General features: G+C 40.7%; 1 protein-coding gene and 1 long non-coding RNA gene across 2 annotated transcripts; one reads left to right on the plus strand and one right to left on the minus strand.

Annotated features, from left to right (window-relative positions):
- Nucleotides 1–307: 307 nt before the first annotated feature.
- LOC107533739 (uncharacterized) lies at nucleotides 308–8,318 on the minus strand. The gene is made up of 3 exons (XR_001602900.2): nucleotides 7,154–8,318; nucleotides 6,285–6,404; nucleotides 308–1,182 (listed from the first exon to the last, which is right to left on the minus strand). It is a non-coding gene; the product is annotated as an uncharacterized LOC107533739 (long non-coding RNA).
- Nucleotides 8,319–8,967: 649 nt separating this feature from the next.
- LOC107533738 (small ribosomal subunit protein eS27-like) lies at nucleotides 8,968–11,654 on the plus strand. Its single transcript, XM_016208517.2, has 3 exons — nucleotides 8,968–9,667; nucleotides 10,302–10,412; nucleotides 11,426–11,654. The coding sequence occupies exons 1-3, from the start codon at nucleotides 9,649–9,651 to the stop codon at nucleotides 11,452–11,454; spliced, it is 159 nt and encodes a 52-aa protein (XP_016064003.2). The 5' UTR covers nucleotides 8,968–9,648; the 3' UTR covers nucleotides 11,455–11,654.
- The last annotated feature ends 6,579 nt before the right edge of the window (nucleotides 11,655–18,233 follow it).

Genomic DNA, 18,233 nt, shown 5'->3' on the forward strand with positions numbered 1-18,233 from the left:
AGACCTTTCTAACCCTGAATCTCTCTAAATTACTATGTCACCTGTTGCTACTCTGAGGACCTGTGTGGATTACTGCAGCTCTGTCTGTCTGGCAGACTTCTGCCCACTGACTTCGATTGGGTGCCAGTTACAAAGCCTAGCACACAGCAGGGTGACAGGGAGACAGTGTGGTGTGGTGGAATGAGCATGATATGAGCCTGGGCATCCAGAGTAGATCTGGGTTCAAATCCTTACTCCTTCATTTGCTTAAGTTTCTTAATTCCTCTAGAACTCAAAAGGATTGTTGAGAGGATTATTTGAGATGATATGTCTGGCAAATTTTAGTAGTTATTTAATAAAATACAAAATTTAGTATTTAATAAGATACATCTGTCTTTCTTTCCTGCACTTATATATTTTTTAACAGATTTATTGGGATATAATTCACATATCATTCAACCCACTGGTTTGAAGGGTATAATTCAATGGTTTTTAAAATATTCACTGGACTTAGACTCCTTAAAATGCAATTATAGCATAAGGGATATGAGGTTCAAAAACAGTTTAAAAACTAAGGATTCTAGTCAGCTATAAGTTTACATAAACCAATCGTGTGGTGCCATTGCACTGCCCAAAAAGCTTATGTGCTATTGGGCTGTACTGACACATATGATGAGAATAAGACAAGCAATGGTTCCACATTATTCTGAGCCACAATGTGTTAAGTCATTGGGCCTATTTTAAGAGGGATGTGGCGCACGTCCAGAGAAACACGAAAAGGGTGATGAGAAACTGCAAAGACTGTAGGAGCTGGTGATATTTGTCCTGAAAACGTAAAGCCATCCTCAGTTAGCTCTAGGGCTGTCATTTGGGAAATAAATGAATGTATTTTCTGTTTCCTTTCTAGGCAAGAACCTCAATAGGTGAATTTAAGTTAACAACAAGCAGATTTTGACATGACATAAGGAACAATTAGAGTTGGATTGTTCCTTACTAACCTGAAATTCTTTATTTAATAGAAACCTCTCTATTCACAAGTCAGAGAGTAATGTCTTATAGAGCTCTTACTCTGTTATACGTTATGCTCAGGTGGGCAAAATGATCCAGTAGGTCAACTCTTCTTTATTCAAGGTCATCTGGCTTGGGTTTGTCTAGTAGTCCATTCTTTCTCTTATTTTTCATTTCCACTTTCTGCTTTTTGATCTGAGGAAAGAGAAAAGGAAGCCCCAAATTGTCAATATGGATATTTTATGAGTAGTTCTGATGATAATGGAAATATTCCTAAAATTCCTAAAATAAGACTTTGGCATTACCCAAACAGGAGATTGTGCTCATTTCTTCACCATTCTGTGTAAAGTGACTTCATCTTAGTACTTGACATTGGCCATGGTGGCAACATTTATGGAAATTTGCAAACACTACAGATCAGCAACACAACTCTCCCCCAGCCCATTTTCCAGTGCTTCACTGCTCCAGTCTGTGCTACCCAATGACTACCAAGCTGGCACTATTAATAATGAATGCAGACCTTGTACTAGATTTTTGGACTAAATGTTTCTAGAAAAAATATATCTGAGCCAATGGTATTTACTTTCATGTAAGGGCAATTTGGAATTTAAGTAGTTTAATATAGTTAACTAGTTTCTGATGAGTGGACTATTTAGGGGAAAATATTTGTGGAATACTACACTTTCCCTACTGCCTTCTAGGCCACACCTCTTTTTCCTTGAGGAAAACCCATAATAACCATGGTCTGCACAGCTACTTATGGAGTGATTGTGAGACGGTCTAGGAAGACATCTCCAGGACAAAGGCCCTCTGGAAACAGAAAGATAAAGCTCACTGCTGGCCAGTGCTTGTCCTGCACAAGTGGCTCCTTGTGCCATCTGTTGGATTTTGAAAGAACAATCTCTCAGCTTTTGATTAAAGGTAAAACTCCTGCAAACATTTTCTGCAGATGGAATGTATTCACAATCTTCCTTAAGGCAGAACTATTGTAAAAACATTGCATTTTACAAGTCATTATGAAGGAAATCACCATCAGCCCAAGATTTCCAGAGCCAACTGATTTCTATATCATCAAGCTCCTGCAATTACAACTGAGCATTTATTGAGTACTCACAGTATACTATCCACTTTACAAGCATTATCTCACTTTATATTTATTTAACCTTACGAAATAGGTATAAATATTTTCATTTTACAGATGGAGAAACAACTTAACGAGGTTAGGTGGCTATTAGAGTTAAAAAGTCTCTGTGCTCCTGGGAAACAGAGTTTATATGACCTACTGCTTTGTAAATAGCAGACATTTCATAAATAGTTGAATAAGCTTTTTAATGTGAATAAATAAAATACCATTTTTAATACTTTGAACCCTTTGGGTCATTAGCCTTTCAATCAGCCTTTATCTAATTGTAAACCAGAATGATTTCATTTATTTTGCCTGTGCACACTTTCCAAGGGAAGAGCTCTCTTTAATATCTCACCAACCCTAACATAATTTAGGATTATTTCCCCAATTTTAGAAACAAGTTAACTAAGGCTTAGCCAGAATTAAGTGGTCTTTTGATCTTTTCATCACACCAGGTTGAGGAAGAGGAAAGGTCAAAGGCATGCATCATGAAGAATCTAGTAAAGTTACAACTGGAATAGAAGAGTTCCAGATAAATTACAGGTGCAATAGTTAATCCTCAAAGAATGACCACCAAGTCAGTTACATTGCGTGTGGCACTCAGTGGACACATTCCTGTGCCTATTATGCACTGTACTAGGCATGAGGGAAGATGAGACCAAATCCTGACCTTAAGAAGCTTGTGGACTTCTAGGGAAGAGAAGACATAGACACATAAACACAAGGAGATGAAATTACAGTACAGGAACATAAAACGAAAGACCACACAAGACAGCAATGGTTATTAAGCAATGACTAATGTAGGCAATAAGTGCTGCAGGAGTTCAGAAAAGGGAGAGGTTACATTTGTTTCAATTTTTGCTTACCTCAGCATCTTCATAAAACATCTTCACTATGAGCTATGGGAAGACAATGAAGTTTGAACGAGCACCTGGCCTCTAAGTAGCTCACTTTCTTCCCTGGAGACTCAGGCAGATAGTGAGAGGATTTGCAGGAAGCAATAGGTGGCAAGATGAGGACAGCAGAGGCCTGGTCATCAAGGCAGGCAAGACAGTGCTGGAAGGTCTCACCTGACTACTGAGTCTGGATACTAATTAATGTTTTCTTTTTCTCGGCATTTTTCCTATTTCTACCTTTAAGCAGGAGTAGCCTGTATCTCTTTCTGGGCTTTGCTTTTGAAAATTTTGAGGCCTTAGGAGAACTTAGAGCAGTAGTTCTCAACCTTGGCTCCTCATGATACCACCTGGGGAGTTTCAAAAGATACTGCTACCTGGGTACTACCCCCAAATACTCTAATTTAGTTGACGTAGGATGTTCCTTTACTGGTTCTAATGTGCAACCAAGTTGGAGTATCATTGATTTAAAGGATTCGTAGGTGTAGTTAGAGAGAATGAGATTTGCTGTAATGAGCAAAATATCTTGGAGAAGAGGGGAAACGGGGAGCTTCCCTGCTCCAATTGAGAAAAACAGCCTTGATTTGTTATCCCGGACTGGTAGGAATCTAGATTCTGGCTACCCGACAGCCCCACAGGGGTTGGCAGGAAGACTCCAGAGAGAATGGCAGTGTGGTGTATCTAGGCCAGTATTCTCACACTGGGATGTGCACAGGAATCACCAGGGGATCTTGTTAAAATGCAGATTCTGACTCAAAAGGTCTGGGGTGGGGCCCGTGGGTCTGCATTTCCAAAAAGTTTCTAGGTTTTCCCAGTGCTGCTGGTCAACAAATGGCAAATATCTGCATGTTCAGGACTCTAGACAGTCTCCCTTAAGATTCCCATATCCATCTCAAGCCATGACATGTTAAAGGGTTCCACAGGCAGGGACAATGGACATCCCTGGGGTGACTTGGTTGGATTGATGACCGAGGAGCAGATGGACCCCGTTTGAAAAGCCTTCAAGGCTAAAATAAAAAGGAGCCCATCTGGGCAGGGGATCTCCATGTCTGGGTTCTGGCAGATCACAGATGGCCCATTCAAAATGGGCAACTGAAGATAGAGTCATGTAGGGACTATTTACAAGGTTGGGACATGGTTGGCAGAAACCAACAAAAAATTGTGAGACACCACCTCTCAGGCAGAAGGGCCAAAAGGAGAGGAATTGGTGATTGGAATCCCATGAGGCTTGTGGGGAAGGGACACCTGAAGCAACTGTTACTGACAGAGAAACACAGCCACTTGTGAGAAAATAGCCCATCAAGGATAAATCCAGGGGAATAAATAATTCCAATACTGCTCTTCTCCTACCCTGTGATTTCCTACAGATACCTCCTATTGGCCTAACCCAACTAGAAACCAGAGGGCAAGAGAACCCAGCTGCTATAGCCCATCAGAGTCAGATTCCTGGGCACAGATTGGGTAGCTTAAACAATAGACATTTATTTCTCACAGTTCTGGAGGCTGGGAAGTCCAAGATTAAGGGTGTCAGCAGATTTGGTGTCTGGAGAGAGCTGACCTCCTTGTAAATAGATGGCTGTCTTCTCCCTGTCCTTATGTGGCAGAAGGGAACTCTCTGGGGCCTCATTTATAAGAGCTCTAATCCCATTCATGGGGTTCTACCTCCCAAATGCCTCACTTCCCAATATCATCATATTGGGGGTCAGGATTCAACATATGAATTTGGTAGGGGGGAGAGGGACACACAAACATTCAGTCTATAGCACCAGCCCAATAAGGGCTCAGCCTCAGTCAGAAATAAAGTTGGTATGGAAAATAAAGAAAATAACAGCACAGTCTGCATCTGAGACTCTTACCCCTTATAGAAGGGAGTTTACGTGAGAGTGTTAAATATCTTCATGAATGACATGGATTTGAACCCCTAAAATGGAGCTTTTGGGACAATGGCTGTGACCCTGTTGAAGAACTGGTGTGTACAGAAGAGGTGGCCTTTCAGAAGTAGATGTTGATTTCAGAAATGTGTTGAGATTAAGTCACATGTGCTTTGAAACCTGCCAACAGGTGAACAATAGAAGGAAGAAAAAAAAGAATGCAGCCTTGTTATAGTTTGCTAATGACACAGATTTCTCTGAAATTCTCAGAAAAAATACTCAGAAAGGCAGGAGTGTGAAAAGTTATTTAGGGCCCCACCTCATACCCCAACTTTCTTAAAAACAAAACTTAACTAAACCTCTGACCATCTTTCTGAAAAGAAAGGCACAAGCCTGAGGAACTCTAACCCAAGGGAAAATGGGATCTGACCTATTTAGAACCAGTCTTGGCCAGCTTGAAATTTAGCATGAGTTGGGTTCCCAGTTTACCTCAAACACCGGTGAGTTTTCCCAGTGTGTGAAGTTGGTAAAGGGGGAAAGGGGAGGAGATAGCTGCACACTTCTGAGGTGAAGGGAGCCAGGTGCTGCCTGGGAGAGTTCAGCAGCACTTCTCAGATCTGGCCAGAGAGAACAGCTGGAGAGTTCTCAGGCAGTGAAAAGAACTCCAGCTGGCATTTTATGGTTCTCTGGGAAGCCAGGTGGGAGCTCCTCCTGCAGGATCCCTGAGAATAGGCTACCAAGGCAAAGGGACTCTGGGTCCCTGCATCTGCCTGCATGTCTCTTCATCTGCCATCAGTGCAAGGACCTAGGGGACATTTTAGGAGAAACTGAACTCTGGAGGAAGAGGCAGAGTTATAAATAGAGTTCAGGTTTTCTTGCCCTTGAGAGTTTTATTTCTCATGCTACCACAGTTTCTCAGAAGTTGGAGGGTTTTGACACTGTATTGGGCATTGGTTAAGGAACTGAAGCAATAACTAGGCCTGATCATTAGAAGTTGTTCTGAGATCTACTACACATCAAGTGCCAAAAGAAATTCCAGGTTAATTAAAAAGTTAAAGGATAGCCCGGCCGGGCATGGCTCAGCGGTTGAGCGTCGACCTAGAATCCAGGCAATCGGGGTTCGATTCCTGGTCAGGGCACATGCCCAGGTTGCGGGCTCGATCCCCAGTTGGGGGCATGCAGGAGGCAGCTGATCAATGACTCTCTCATCATTGATGTTTCTGTCTCTCTCTCTCCCTCTCCTTTCCTCTCTCTGAAATCAATAAAGATATATTAAAAAAAAAAAAAAAGTTAAAGGATATCACAACAAAAGAATTAGAAGTATAGGTAAATTTTTAGCCGATCCTAAGGTGGCCAAGGCCTGTCTAAAAAAGGAAAAACCAATAGGTTTAAAATATACAGGCATACCTCAGAGATATTGCGTGCTTGGTTCCAGACCACTGTAACAAAGTGAGTATTGCAATAAAGAGAGACCTAATCCTTTTACTGGTGGAGGGTCTTGTCTTCCATTTGTAAAGCATTCGACACCTGTGATGTGCAATAAAGCAAGATGCAATAAAATGAGTTATACCTGTAGTATACAGTATTTTTTGTGTGTATATATATACAATTAAAACTTACTGTATGATTTTTAAATCACACAAAAAAAGGATAAAATTAATAGAAAACAAATTGGGAAAATATTTGGTTAGTATCTTTAATACAGAAGAACACATAAGAAAGAAATAGATGGTCAACCCAACAGAAAAGTGCTAGTGAGCAATAAGCATATGGAAAATATTAAATTAATACAACAGTGAAATATGACAAAATACCGTATAGTTGTTCTGGATTGACTGAGATAGGAAAAACATAATATCCAATATTGCCAGGGATGCCAAAAAGGGGGCATTTTCAAACATTTGCATCTGGAATGTAAATTGTTTTGACTTTCCTGGAGGGGTAATTTGGTAGTTTATATTACAAACCTTAAAATGTGCCTAACTTTTACCCCAGCAATCCCTCCTCTAGAAATTTATCCTAAGGAAATAATCAAGGATGTGCACAAAGACTTAGCTACAAGAATGTTTACTACACCATTATTTTAACAGTGAAAAGTTGGGGGTTGGGAGTATTGACTATTAAGATTTGACAGAGTTAGGTGGGGGGTACATGGGTCTTCATTACTGTATTAGTTTTCTATTGTTGCTGTAACAAATTACCATAAAGTTAGTGGCTCAAAACAACACACATTTGTTATCTTACAGTTCTGTAGTTCAGTCTGACCCAGGTCTCACCGTCAAAGCTGAAGTCCCGGCTCCGGAACGTGTCCCTTCTGGAGGCTGGAGGGGAGAGTACATTTCCTTGCCTTTTCCCGCTTCTGGGGGCCGCTCACATTCCTTGGCTCAGGGCCCCCTTCTTCCAACTTCAAAGCCAGCAACACAGCATCTCTCAGATCCTTCTTCATCACCACATCTTTTCCTTTTATTTTCTTTTTCTGTCTTCCTCTTCCACTTTTAAGGACCCTTGTGATTAATTGGGCCTACCCCGAGAACCCAGCCTAATTCTCCTGGTTTAAAGCCAGCCGATTAGTAACCTTAGCTCCCCTCGCCATGTAACTACAGGTCCTGGGAATTAGGGCACCGGAGTCTTTCTGGGCCGTTATTCTGCCTACACAGTTGTATTAGTCTATGTACTTATCCGTCTGAAAATATTTATCAATATTTAAAGTATTAAATATTTAAGAACCCAAACCTAATTCATACTGAGCGCACGGATGAAAGGAGGATGTGCCCATTAAAAATCGTAATTAGGAAAACATGTCGTAACATGGGACGATCTTCATTATTACGTAAGTGGAGGGAGGAACAAGTCTCAAAAGGAATATGCACAAGATGCCAGTTATGTTAAACAAAACCCCAAGCAAATCTCTATGTAAGTGAATTTAAAAAAAAAAAGTCTGACAGGACATAGGTCAAAATGTTAAAAATGTTTATCTCCGCACGGTGACTTTAGTTTTGTTTTTTTCTGCATTTTTCAAAACACGTGTTATACGTTTATTATGTTTGCGATGTAGAAAAACCGGCGATTGCGAGCGTCTCCCGAGGACCACCTTCTGGTCTCCTCGCTTCAGTCCCATTCCCTCTCGCTCGGCCCTCAGCTCGTCCTCCGCGAGGCCGCTGCACAGCCGTGACAGGCCGCCTTTCGGGCCGAGCTGCCCTCTGCAGAGCCCGCTCCCCTCCGGGGCCGGGAAGGAGCCCCGGGTGAAGCATGGCGGCGACCCCGAGCTTCCCGAAGACTTGCTCAGGGCGAAGCAAACCCGAGGCGCGAAGAACTTAACCGGTGTCTTGGCAGCTGGATGCGGCGTACAGGAGCCTCTCTCATAATCTCGCTGGCACACGTTAATAGTTTTAATTAACGAGACTGTTTCTAATACACAGAAGAGCTGAGGGCGGCGGCCGAGCGAACCGAGAGCGGACGGGGCTCGGCGGCCTGGCCGTGAGGCGCGGCCCCCGGGGTTCCGCGAGGCCGCGCGCACTCCCCTGCCCGCGGCCGACGCCCGAGGCGGCTTCCCGGCGGGCACACACCTCCTCAGTCCGGCCTGGGCCATCGCTGGTCCGGAGCGGAGCCCGACGGCCCAGCCCCGGAGCCCGTGAGGTTCGCCGAGTCTGGGACCTCGGATTGGCAGGACCCTCAAACCCCCTCCCCGCGGGACCCCGCCGGAGCCGTACCCCCCACCACCGAGAGGAGCGCCTAGAGCGGACAGCCCGCGCCCGCCGCTCCGCCCCGCCCCTCCCAGCCTCCTCTATCCCGGAAGTTGATGCTGCCTGCCAGATCGCGTGTTGCTCGCCGAGGGTGTCGCCTCAGAGATCCTGACGCGCTAGGCTTGCGAGAGGATCAACATGCCTGTGAGTTGTTTACTTTCCGTTTAGGGCTTCTCAGAGCGTCGAGGGGCCGGGGGCGGGTACGCCCGACGGCTCCGCGGGCCCGCGGGGCTCCGTGCGCGACGCGGCCGGGATCGCGCGGCTTCTTTGCGCGTGGCGTACTTGTTTGGATTTGCCTGGGCGGCGAGGCTCGTCCGGCCGAGCCAGGGCGGGGAGTGGGGGAGGTTCTGGGCCGCCCTGGGCTGCGAACTGGAGTCGGTGGCCAAGGAGGGGACAGCTCCCCGCTCTGGCTTTTTGGTGGGCGCCCGCGAGGCCGTGATCTTTGGAATCCTTTTGACTCTCATTGAACTTCGTGGTTCTCGCCCCATCTGCCTTCTCTCGGAAAGCGATTTTCTGCCATTTGCCTTTTTAAAACTGACTCCGCAGTTGCCTTACACAGTAACTCCATGAGGGACAGGCACGCCTCAGGCGCTCAGAGCTCCTGTCAGATCAGATGTTGAACCCCGATCCACCTCAGCGATTTCCCTCTCGGCGGTCCGGGGTCGGGGGCGCGATCTTAGCACCGCAGTTCGTTTTTACTGGAGACTGTTACTCAGTTAAGAGGAACGGGGCGAACCGTACCATATGTTTCCTGATCGTCAGGAGAACAAAAGCACTATGAAAAGTCCTGATGAAAGTTAATAAGCTTTAAAAAATAGCACTGAAGTATTGCCTCTGCTGAGTATGACGGGTTATTTCAGCATGTGTATTTCACGTATGGCTGAATCTGCCGGTGTTGTGGTTTAATTCCAGTAGTAATACTATGCTTTTGTACTCAGTTGGCTAGAGATCTACTACATCCGTCCTTGGAAGAGGAAAAGAAAAAACATAAAAAGAAACGGCTAGTTCAAAGTCCAAATTCTTATTTCATGGATGTAAAATGTCCAGGTAAAATTTCAAATTTAATTCCTTTCCCGATGAAAATTGCTGAAGGAATTGCTAGTGTGCTGTGTATATTTGATACATTAGGACCCTCTGTTGAGTAGAAGTGGGATTACAGAATTGGATATTTTCATAAGAAACGTATTCAGACCACGGTAGAAACATTTTTGGGGGGGGAGGGGGTGAAGATGGGACTGGAAAGGGAATGTGACATTTGATTTCCTACGTCTTTAAGCTAATAAGATGATGAGTTTTCTTTTTCATGATGCGATGGAAAGTATGTTGATTCTTTTCATTGCATCATGTGCTGCCCAGTATGGTGGCCATTAGCTGTATGAGTGGCTACTGAACACTTGAAATGTGGCTAGTAAAAATGTAAATATTTCATAAGTGTAAAATATACACCAGATTTTGAAGGTGTAGAACCCCTCTCCCCCCCCCCCCCCCCCGTATTGGTTACATGTTGAAACGATAATATTTAACCATTTTGTTGGTACTAGAAAAGTTTGTTACATATGTGGCTTGCAATATTGCAATAACACTAAAGTACTTAATCTTTTACAAGGTCTTTACTAGAAATATGTTGAACAAGTGCTGTGTTTTCTTCTGCCTTTCACTTTTAACAGTGCCCTTTTTTTAGGTTGCTACAAGATCACCACAGTTTTCAGCCATGCTCAGACGGTGGTTCTTTGTGTAGGTTGTTCAACAGTGTTGTGCCAGCCGACAGGAGGAAAGGCTAGACTCACGGAAGGTATATCATTTGGCATTTTCTAACCCAGTGATGAGATTTGATGATTGTAAATGTCTCTATCTTTACTAAAATCCAGTTTCAAAGAAATCTTAAATTCATGATTACCAAAATAATTTTGTCTTTTCACTGTGTACTCTTTCAGTAAAGAGTCCCCTGTCCAATTTGACCTTGCAAAGAACTCCTTTGAATATTATTTTTCTTAGTTTGAAACACCTAATTCTGTTGTATTTAATCACTTAGTTTGCCTAATTTGAAATATTAAACATAAATCAGAATGGAGCAAAAGAATAACTACATAGGACATGGATTTTTTTAAAAACATAGGAGTTAAACATTTCCTTGTAAATATTTTGTTTCATATGTATATGATACATGAGACTTAAGACAGTTTTTATCATTGCTAGCCGAGTAATATAATATATAAATTTAAATGCTAGAGATTTGATATGTCTGAATAACTACTTAATGGTTAATATAAAAATATAATTTTAATTCCTCTTTCACTTTTGTGCAGTAAGGAAAAAAATAATTATGTATCTAGTTTTCTATAGTATGACTTGTGGATTTAGAATTCCATACGATATTTGAAACTTGCTTGTGATATTTTGGGGACCTGTGAATTCTATGTTGTTCTCGCTGGAAGAGTTAAAAGTGGATTGATAACAAATTCAAGATCTGTTTGATATGACCTGGTAAGATATATGTATGAAATTAAGATACTTGCAAGATTTCCAAAACCTTTATATCCTGCCAATATTAAAGTTTTAACTGATGAGTTCAGGCTCATGGTCCTAAGTAGACTCCATTATAGCATTTGAGCAACAGGAGTGACAGCTATAGTCACATCAGAGCAAATTCAAATATAAATGATTTATGATAGCAAATTTCTGGTATAAAAGGATAAATAACCTATGCATGAATATTAATATAATATTCTTAAAAATGCAAATTTTTTACTTAAGTACTTTTTGCTGTTAAAACTCTACCAATAGGCTTTTGTAATTCTATTGCAGGGTGTTCATTTAGAAGAAAGCAGCACTAATGACCCACACAGCCTCCTGAATTTGTGTTATATCACAGAAAGCCTTATCAGTTCAATAATTCTAGTTAATCTACCAGGATAATGTGATTACATTTAATTTTGTAAGTATACAACAGTGATCTCCTATTTTGGTGTCAGTTTTTCAATAAAGTTTTGATTATGGGCAAATTCCCGCTTTTTCCTTTTTATTCCAAAGTGTGTGTGCATGCTATACATTAATATATACTTTGTATGTGAATTGGGTTTAAACATTAAAAAAAATGTATTCTAATTTGTTAGTGCTTCATTTCAATAGAAGAAACCCTATTTGATTTTCACTCCTTTTCCAAATTTCTGTGAATGGAGCTAAATAATTAAAAATGGAAAGAAGCCCATTATTGGTTAATTCTTAATATAGTTTTGCTATTAAAACTATGGTAACGAATTTTAGAAGTATATATTTAATGTAACAATCACAGTGTAATGCCTTGGATTTATGTGGTCCTAATATACAGCATAATTGGGACTGTATTTGGGGTCTGAGTTATAGGAAGCTCCTTTGGGGTAGAAAATTTGAGAGGAGGAATCAGAAGTAGCATGATTTACCCTGGGGTGTCATGACTGGGGATGGTAGATGATATTGAATTCTCTGGTCTACACAGGTAAGCACTCCTGACTACACGTGTGTGGAGTGGCTCTGGTGTCTCATTGTCATTTTTATAGTTTATGAAATGATCTGGGGATTTTGGAATTGGAGTGTATCTTTCCTTCTTTGGCCACAGTACAATTCCTCTGGAGGTCTGACATCCAAATTGGATCTCTTGGGGCTAAAATCAAGGTGTTGGTGGGGCTATGTTTCTTCTGGAGGCTCTAGGGAAGAGCCTGTTTTCTTGTCTCTTCCAGCTTTTAGAGACCTCCTGCATTTCTTGTTTCATGACTCCACATCACTTCTCTAATTTCTCACCTTCCTTTTACAAGGAATTGGGCTCACCCACATAATCCAGTATAATTTCGCTATGTCATGGTCCTTGATTTAATTATATCTGCAAAAACCCTTTTGCTATGTAAGGCAACGTATGTATAGGTTCTGGGGGCTAGGATGTGGACATTTTTAGGGGCCATTGTTCTGCCTATTACAGAATACAAAATTTTAAAATTCTACCCCAGATTTGAAAACTGAAATTGTGGAAATATGTCTATAATTTTTAATGGAAAGAAACTGAAATCTTTGGGAGGGTTAGAGTTCATTATTGCATTTTACAAAGAAAGAACATTACATTGATAGAATAATGACCTCATCTTGTAACCTTTTAGGATTTTCTCTCTCCATTTTCACAACTATAGGCATAAAGAATTATATCAATTGAAGATATTTGCTATTGATTCAGGCTCAAGTAGCCTTTGAATCTGGTTTGTAAGGGCATACCAGAAAAACTAGCTTTCTTAGTTTAACTCTGTTCTACCTGTCTGGCTGAGTTCTGTCCCCCTGCAGTACCAAGTCTACTGTTATTTTTTTGCCTAGCAAAGCCTCACCTTAGGAAAAAAATTAGAGTAGTTCTGTCAGATTTAGTTAAAAGCCTGCATTTAAAGTTTTCCTTAGAGAAGCAGTTTTAGTTTTGATTATTCTGCAGGAACAGAAATTGGAGCTGCCACTGACTTCTGGGCCAAGAGCTCAGCACACATCAGCTTTAGCCCTGCTCAGTGTTTTGTGTTTGTGTTAAGTCCATGAATGTCTTTTTCATTTTTTTATTTCACATTTTAATCCTCACCCTTTCATTGATTTTTTTTTTTTTTTTTTTTGAGAGAAAGAGGGAGGGAGAGAAACATTGGTTGGTTGCCTCCCGTATATGCCATGACTGGGGATTGAACCAATAACCTAGGTGTGTGCCCTGGCTGGGATTTGAACCCACGACCTTTTGGTGTACGGGGCGATGCTCAAACCAACTGATCCACCCGGCCAGGGCACTTACTTCACATTTTATATATCATGCTGTGTATTTAAAAGAGATGCATAAAAGCATGACCACTGTGTCATCTTTGTGTATTAATAATAAAAGTTGTGCATATTTCTTCATTTGCAGCCAGATTTACTAATTAAAATCCCAATATATGTTTATTTTTGTGCCTTTTATTGGATCTATTAATTTTTAGAGACTTTTTCTTTTTTCCTTTTTTATGAGAAGGTAAGATAATGGTTAGAACAATTTTTAGAGTCAGGTATACCTGGGATTGAAACAAGTTCAAATGGTTAATCATTGTGTGACCTTTGGCAAAATAAGGATAATAATTTCTACTTAGTAGGGTTGTTTTGAAAATAAAATGAGACAGCATATACAGAGTGCTTAGCACAATGCCTAAAACATAGTGCCTATTAGTAGTATTTAGCCTAGCTCGGGTGGCTCGGTTGGAGCATCATCCTGTGCACCCAAAGGTGGTAGGTTCAATTCCAAGTCAGGGCACATACCTGGGTTGTGGGTTCAATCCCCAGTTGGTGAGTGTACGGATGTTTCTCACATCAGTGTTTCTCTCTCTCCCTCTCTCTAAGCATGTCCTCAGGTGAGAATTAAATTTTTTAAAAAAGTATTTATTTAAATAAAAAGATCCTATCCAAGTACTTTTAAGTTCTTTTTCACCCAAATTATTTACCTACCTGTTATCACACCAGAGTATAGTTGTGTTAACTGTTGTTGCAAAACAAGCCACATAAAATTTAGTGGCTTAAAATAATGATTTATTATTTCTCATGATTCTGTGGGTGGTTCTCACCTGGGATCACTCATGTGGCTGCATTCAGCTGGAGGCTCAACTGGTCTAGGTCCAAAATGGCTTTGGTCACATGTCTGGCAGCTGGGGCATCTCAGTTCTCCAGGAAGCTATTATGGCTTCTGTATTACCTGGCAGCGTTGGGGTAGTGTTCTTAGAGGGTGAAAACAAGCTTGAAGGCCTCCTAAAGCTAAGCTCTGGAACTTGTGCAGCATCATTTCCACTACATTCTGTGGGTCAAAGAAGCCACAATCAGCCCAGATTCAAGGGAGTGGAGGAACAGGTTCCACCACTGGCTGGGAAGAGCAGCAAAATCACCTTGCAAAGGAGCATGCCCAATGGATGGGAGGAATTTGTGGCCATTAAATAGTTGACCACACTTATGGAGAACTCCAGTATTTATCAAGATTATTCATTCCATAACCCATGCTCATGTCCACAATCAATTCTAAAGAAATGCTTTATTTGTTTTTCCTATTCTGGATGATGACAGAATATAACTGGGAAATTTACATTAGAGGAAACCCAATAAACACATGAAAATATGTTTAACTTCACTAACAATAGGGAAACACAGGGAAAAACAATCAGATACCATTTCCCATCCATTGTATAGTCAAAAATTAAAAGTCAGTTAAAGTATTGGCATATAAACAATGGAATTAGGTCCAACCATATAAAATTGAGCATATTTGCCCTGGCCCATTTGGCTCATTGATTAGAGCACTGGCCCACGGACTGAAGGGCCCCAGAATAGATTCCTGCCAAGGGCACGTACCTTGGTTACAGGCTTGATCCCCGGCCCCGGTGGGGGTGCCTCAGGAGGCAACCAATCGACGTGTCTCCCTCACATTGATGTTTCTCTTTCTCTCTGTCCCTTCCATCTCCCTTCCACTCTCTCTGAAAATGGAAAAAATAATGAGGATTAAAAAAAAAAAATTGCATATTTAAGTAGTTTTTACTTACAAAAACAGCAATTTCACGTTTCAACCCAAGAAAAGGGTGTTCCTTACAGCATTGCCTATAATAATTAAAATAAAATAAAATGGATGGTATAATGATGTAGTCATACAGTGTAATATTTTAGAGCAGTTAAAATAAACTGGGTTTATATTTGTCAACTTGACCATATCACAAAAATGTGTCAAAAAGGCAATGTAGAACACATGTATACCATGATACTATTTGTAGAAATGTAGATAATACAAGTTAATGCTGTGTATTAGATGTGTATACATATACATTCCTATGAAAGTATTAAGGAACTGGAAAGATATATATCAACTCCTGATAGTAGTTGCCAGTAGGGCAGAAGGAGTGGGACTTTGAGTGGTTGTTAAAGGGACCCTCAGCTTTACGTTTTATTTTTTTTTTAAATGAAGAAAATTTGACTAACATTTTAAGTTCTGGGTATTTGGAGTACATAGGCATTTACCATGTAGATCTTTTATGCTCTCTAGTATATTTTTTTAATTGCACAAAATAAAAGATCAATTTATTACAAATAATTTGTAGCCAGTGATCACCTTGACAAGTAAATTTGAGAAAAAAGAACAAAAACACAAACTTGTGTCCAGTTCTCTTGATTCTTTTCCTCAATATTAAGGATCAGCCACAACGGAGATACCATTTTGGGAGATGTGGACATTCACTGATACAGTTTCTAACAGTATTAAGTAAGAAAAGAATAGACATTATCATGGCAAAAAATATCTAAGACAAGAATTCTTAATCTGGGGGAGGGGGCGGTCTGTGAACCCCTTACATTTGTATATTGGCTCATTTTCTGAGAAGGTTCATAGCTCTCCTTTCTCAGCGCTTCAACAAGAATCCTAAAAAAAAAAAAAAAAAAAAAAAGATTAAAAACAACTAGTCTAAAGCAAGTGCCTTATTCAGAGTAAACATTCCTGAAATTCTCAGGGCTCTTCACACTGTGGATCCTCCTGCACCTATAGTTCAGTCACATTGCGCTTCTCCCTGACACTCAGATAATGCTCTTTTCTCCCATTTTAAATGTCACCTCTTTAGTGGCTCCAAGTTCATTCTGAGGGCTGTGCAAATGTTCAAAGTTACATTGATATCACATGACCAAATTAAAAACATGTATCTTTCAATATTAAAAACATTTTGAAAAATTACCATTAATTTTGCTGGGAAAATTGGAAATCCACATGCAAAAGAATGAAACTAGATTACAGTTTGTCCCCATGTACAAAAATTCAAAATGGGTCAAAGACCTAAATATAAGATCTGAAACGATGAAATAGATGTAAGAAAATATAGGTTTTAAACTTAATGGACCTTGTTTGTAGAGAACATTTTATGAATTTGACCCCAAATGCAAGGGAAGTAAAGGCAAAAATAAATTAATAAGACCATATTGCCCAGCCTGGCGTGGCTCAGCGGTTGAGGGCCAACCTAGGATCCAGGAGATCAGGGTTCGATTCCCGGCCAGGGCACAGGCCCGGGTTGCAGGCTGCAGCCGATCAATGACTCATCATTGATGTTTCTATCTCTCTCTCCCTCTCCTTTCCTCTCTCTGAAATCAATAAAGATATATTAAAAAAAAAAAAAAAAAGACCATATCAAGCTAAAAAGCTTCCGCATAGCAAAAGAAACTGACAACAAAACAAAAAGACAACCAATCCAGTGGGTGATGATACTTGCAAACAATAGCTTCAACAAAGTGTTAATATCCAAAATGTATAAAGAACTCATACAACTCAACACCAAACAATCCAATTAAAAAATGGGCAGAGGACCTGAACAGACACCTCTCCCAAGAGGACATACAAATGGCCAATGGATATATGAAAAGATGCTCAACTTCACTAGCTATTAGGGAAATGCAAATCAAAACAACCTCATGCCTGTTAGAATGGCTGTTATCAATAAGACAAGTACTAAGTGTTGGAGAGGTTGTGGAGAAAAAGGAGCCCTCATTCACTGCTGGTGGGAACGTACACTGGTGCAGCCACTCTGGAAAACAGTATGGCAGTTCCTCAAAAGATTAAGAGTAGAGGACTGGATAAAGAAGATGTGGTCCTTACATACTATGGAATAGTACTGAGCCATAAGAAACGTTGAAATACTGCCATTCGCGACATGGATGCGCCTTGAGAATATTATGCTAAATGAAAGAAGTCAGAAAAAGCTAAGAACCATATGCTTTGACTCATATGTGGGATACGAAACTGAAACTCATAGACACAAACAATAGTATGGTAGTTATCAGAGGGAAGGGGGGTGGGGGAGTAAAGGGTAAAGGGGGTCAAATATATGGTGACAGAGGATGATTTGACTTTGGGTAGGGGGCACACGATGCAATATACAGATCATGTATCATAGAAGTGTACACTTGAAACCTATATGACCCTAGTGACCAAGGTCACCCCAATAAATTTAATTTTAAAAATTACCATTATATTTGATTTGCTTTTAGTCACAATATCTAATGCTTAAAATTTAAAATAACATAGAAAGGAAGATATGACATTAAAAAATATATATATATCTTTTAATGATTTCAGAGAGAGGAAAGGTGAGGGGGAGAGATAAAAATGTCAATGATGAGAGAGTCATCATTGATCCGCTGCCTCCTGCACGCCCCCTACTAGGGATCGAGCCCACAGCCCTGCATGTGCCCTGACTGGGAATCAAACCTCTATCTCCTGGATCCTAGGTCGATGCTTAACTGTTGAGCCACACCTGGCCAGGCTGACATTTCTATATTTATCAAAGAGAGCATGGATTGAAAAACTTTACAAACATGAATACAAGATCTAGAGATCAGGAGAAACAAGAAAGAAAAAGGATGAAATGGATCCATTTTAGAAAGCAGCTTTTTAAATATTTCAACCAACTCCGAGATACTCATCTATTTGCCTTTGTATATCGGCATGGGAAATGAAGAAACAGTCCTAGGGCTCAGAATGATAGAAAACCCTTCTTTTATTTGAGTGTATAAAAACTTTGATTTGTGAATTTTTCTGAATTCAGGGTAATCTCCAATACACACCATCTATGGCTGTTGCAAC

Source organism: Miniopterus natalensis, chromosome 1 (assembly GCF_054644295.1).
Source record: "Miniopterus natalensis isolate mMinNat1 chromosome 1, mMinNat1.hap1, whole genome shotgun sequence".
NCBI classification, from domain to species: domain Eukaryota; kingdom Metazoa; phylum Chordata; class Mammalia; order Chiroptera; family Miniopteridae; genus Miniopterus; species Miniopterus natalensis.

What these genes read in the sequence shown, in the direction of transcription:
- LOC107533738 (XM_016208517.2), top strand. An exon ending in AAAGGCTAGACTCACGGAAG is followed by an intron (nt 10,413 to 11,425) that starts GTATATCATTTG and finishes ATTCTATTGCAG; the next exon opens with GGTGTTCATTTAGAAGAAAG.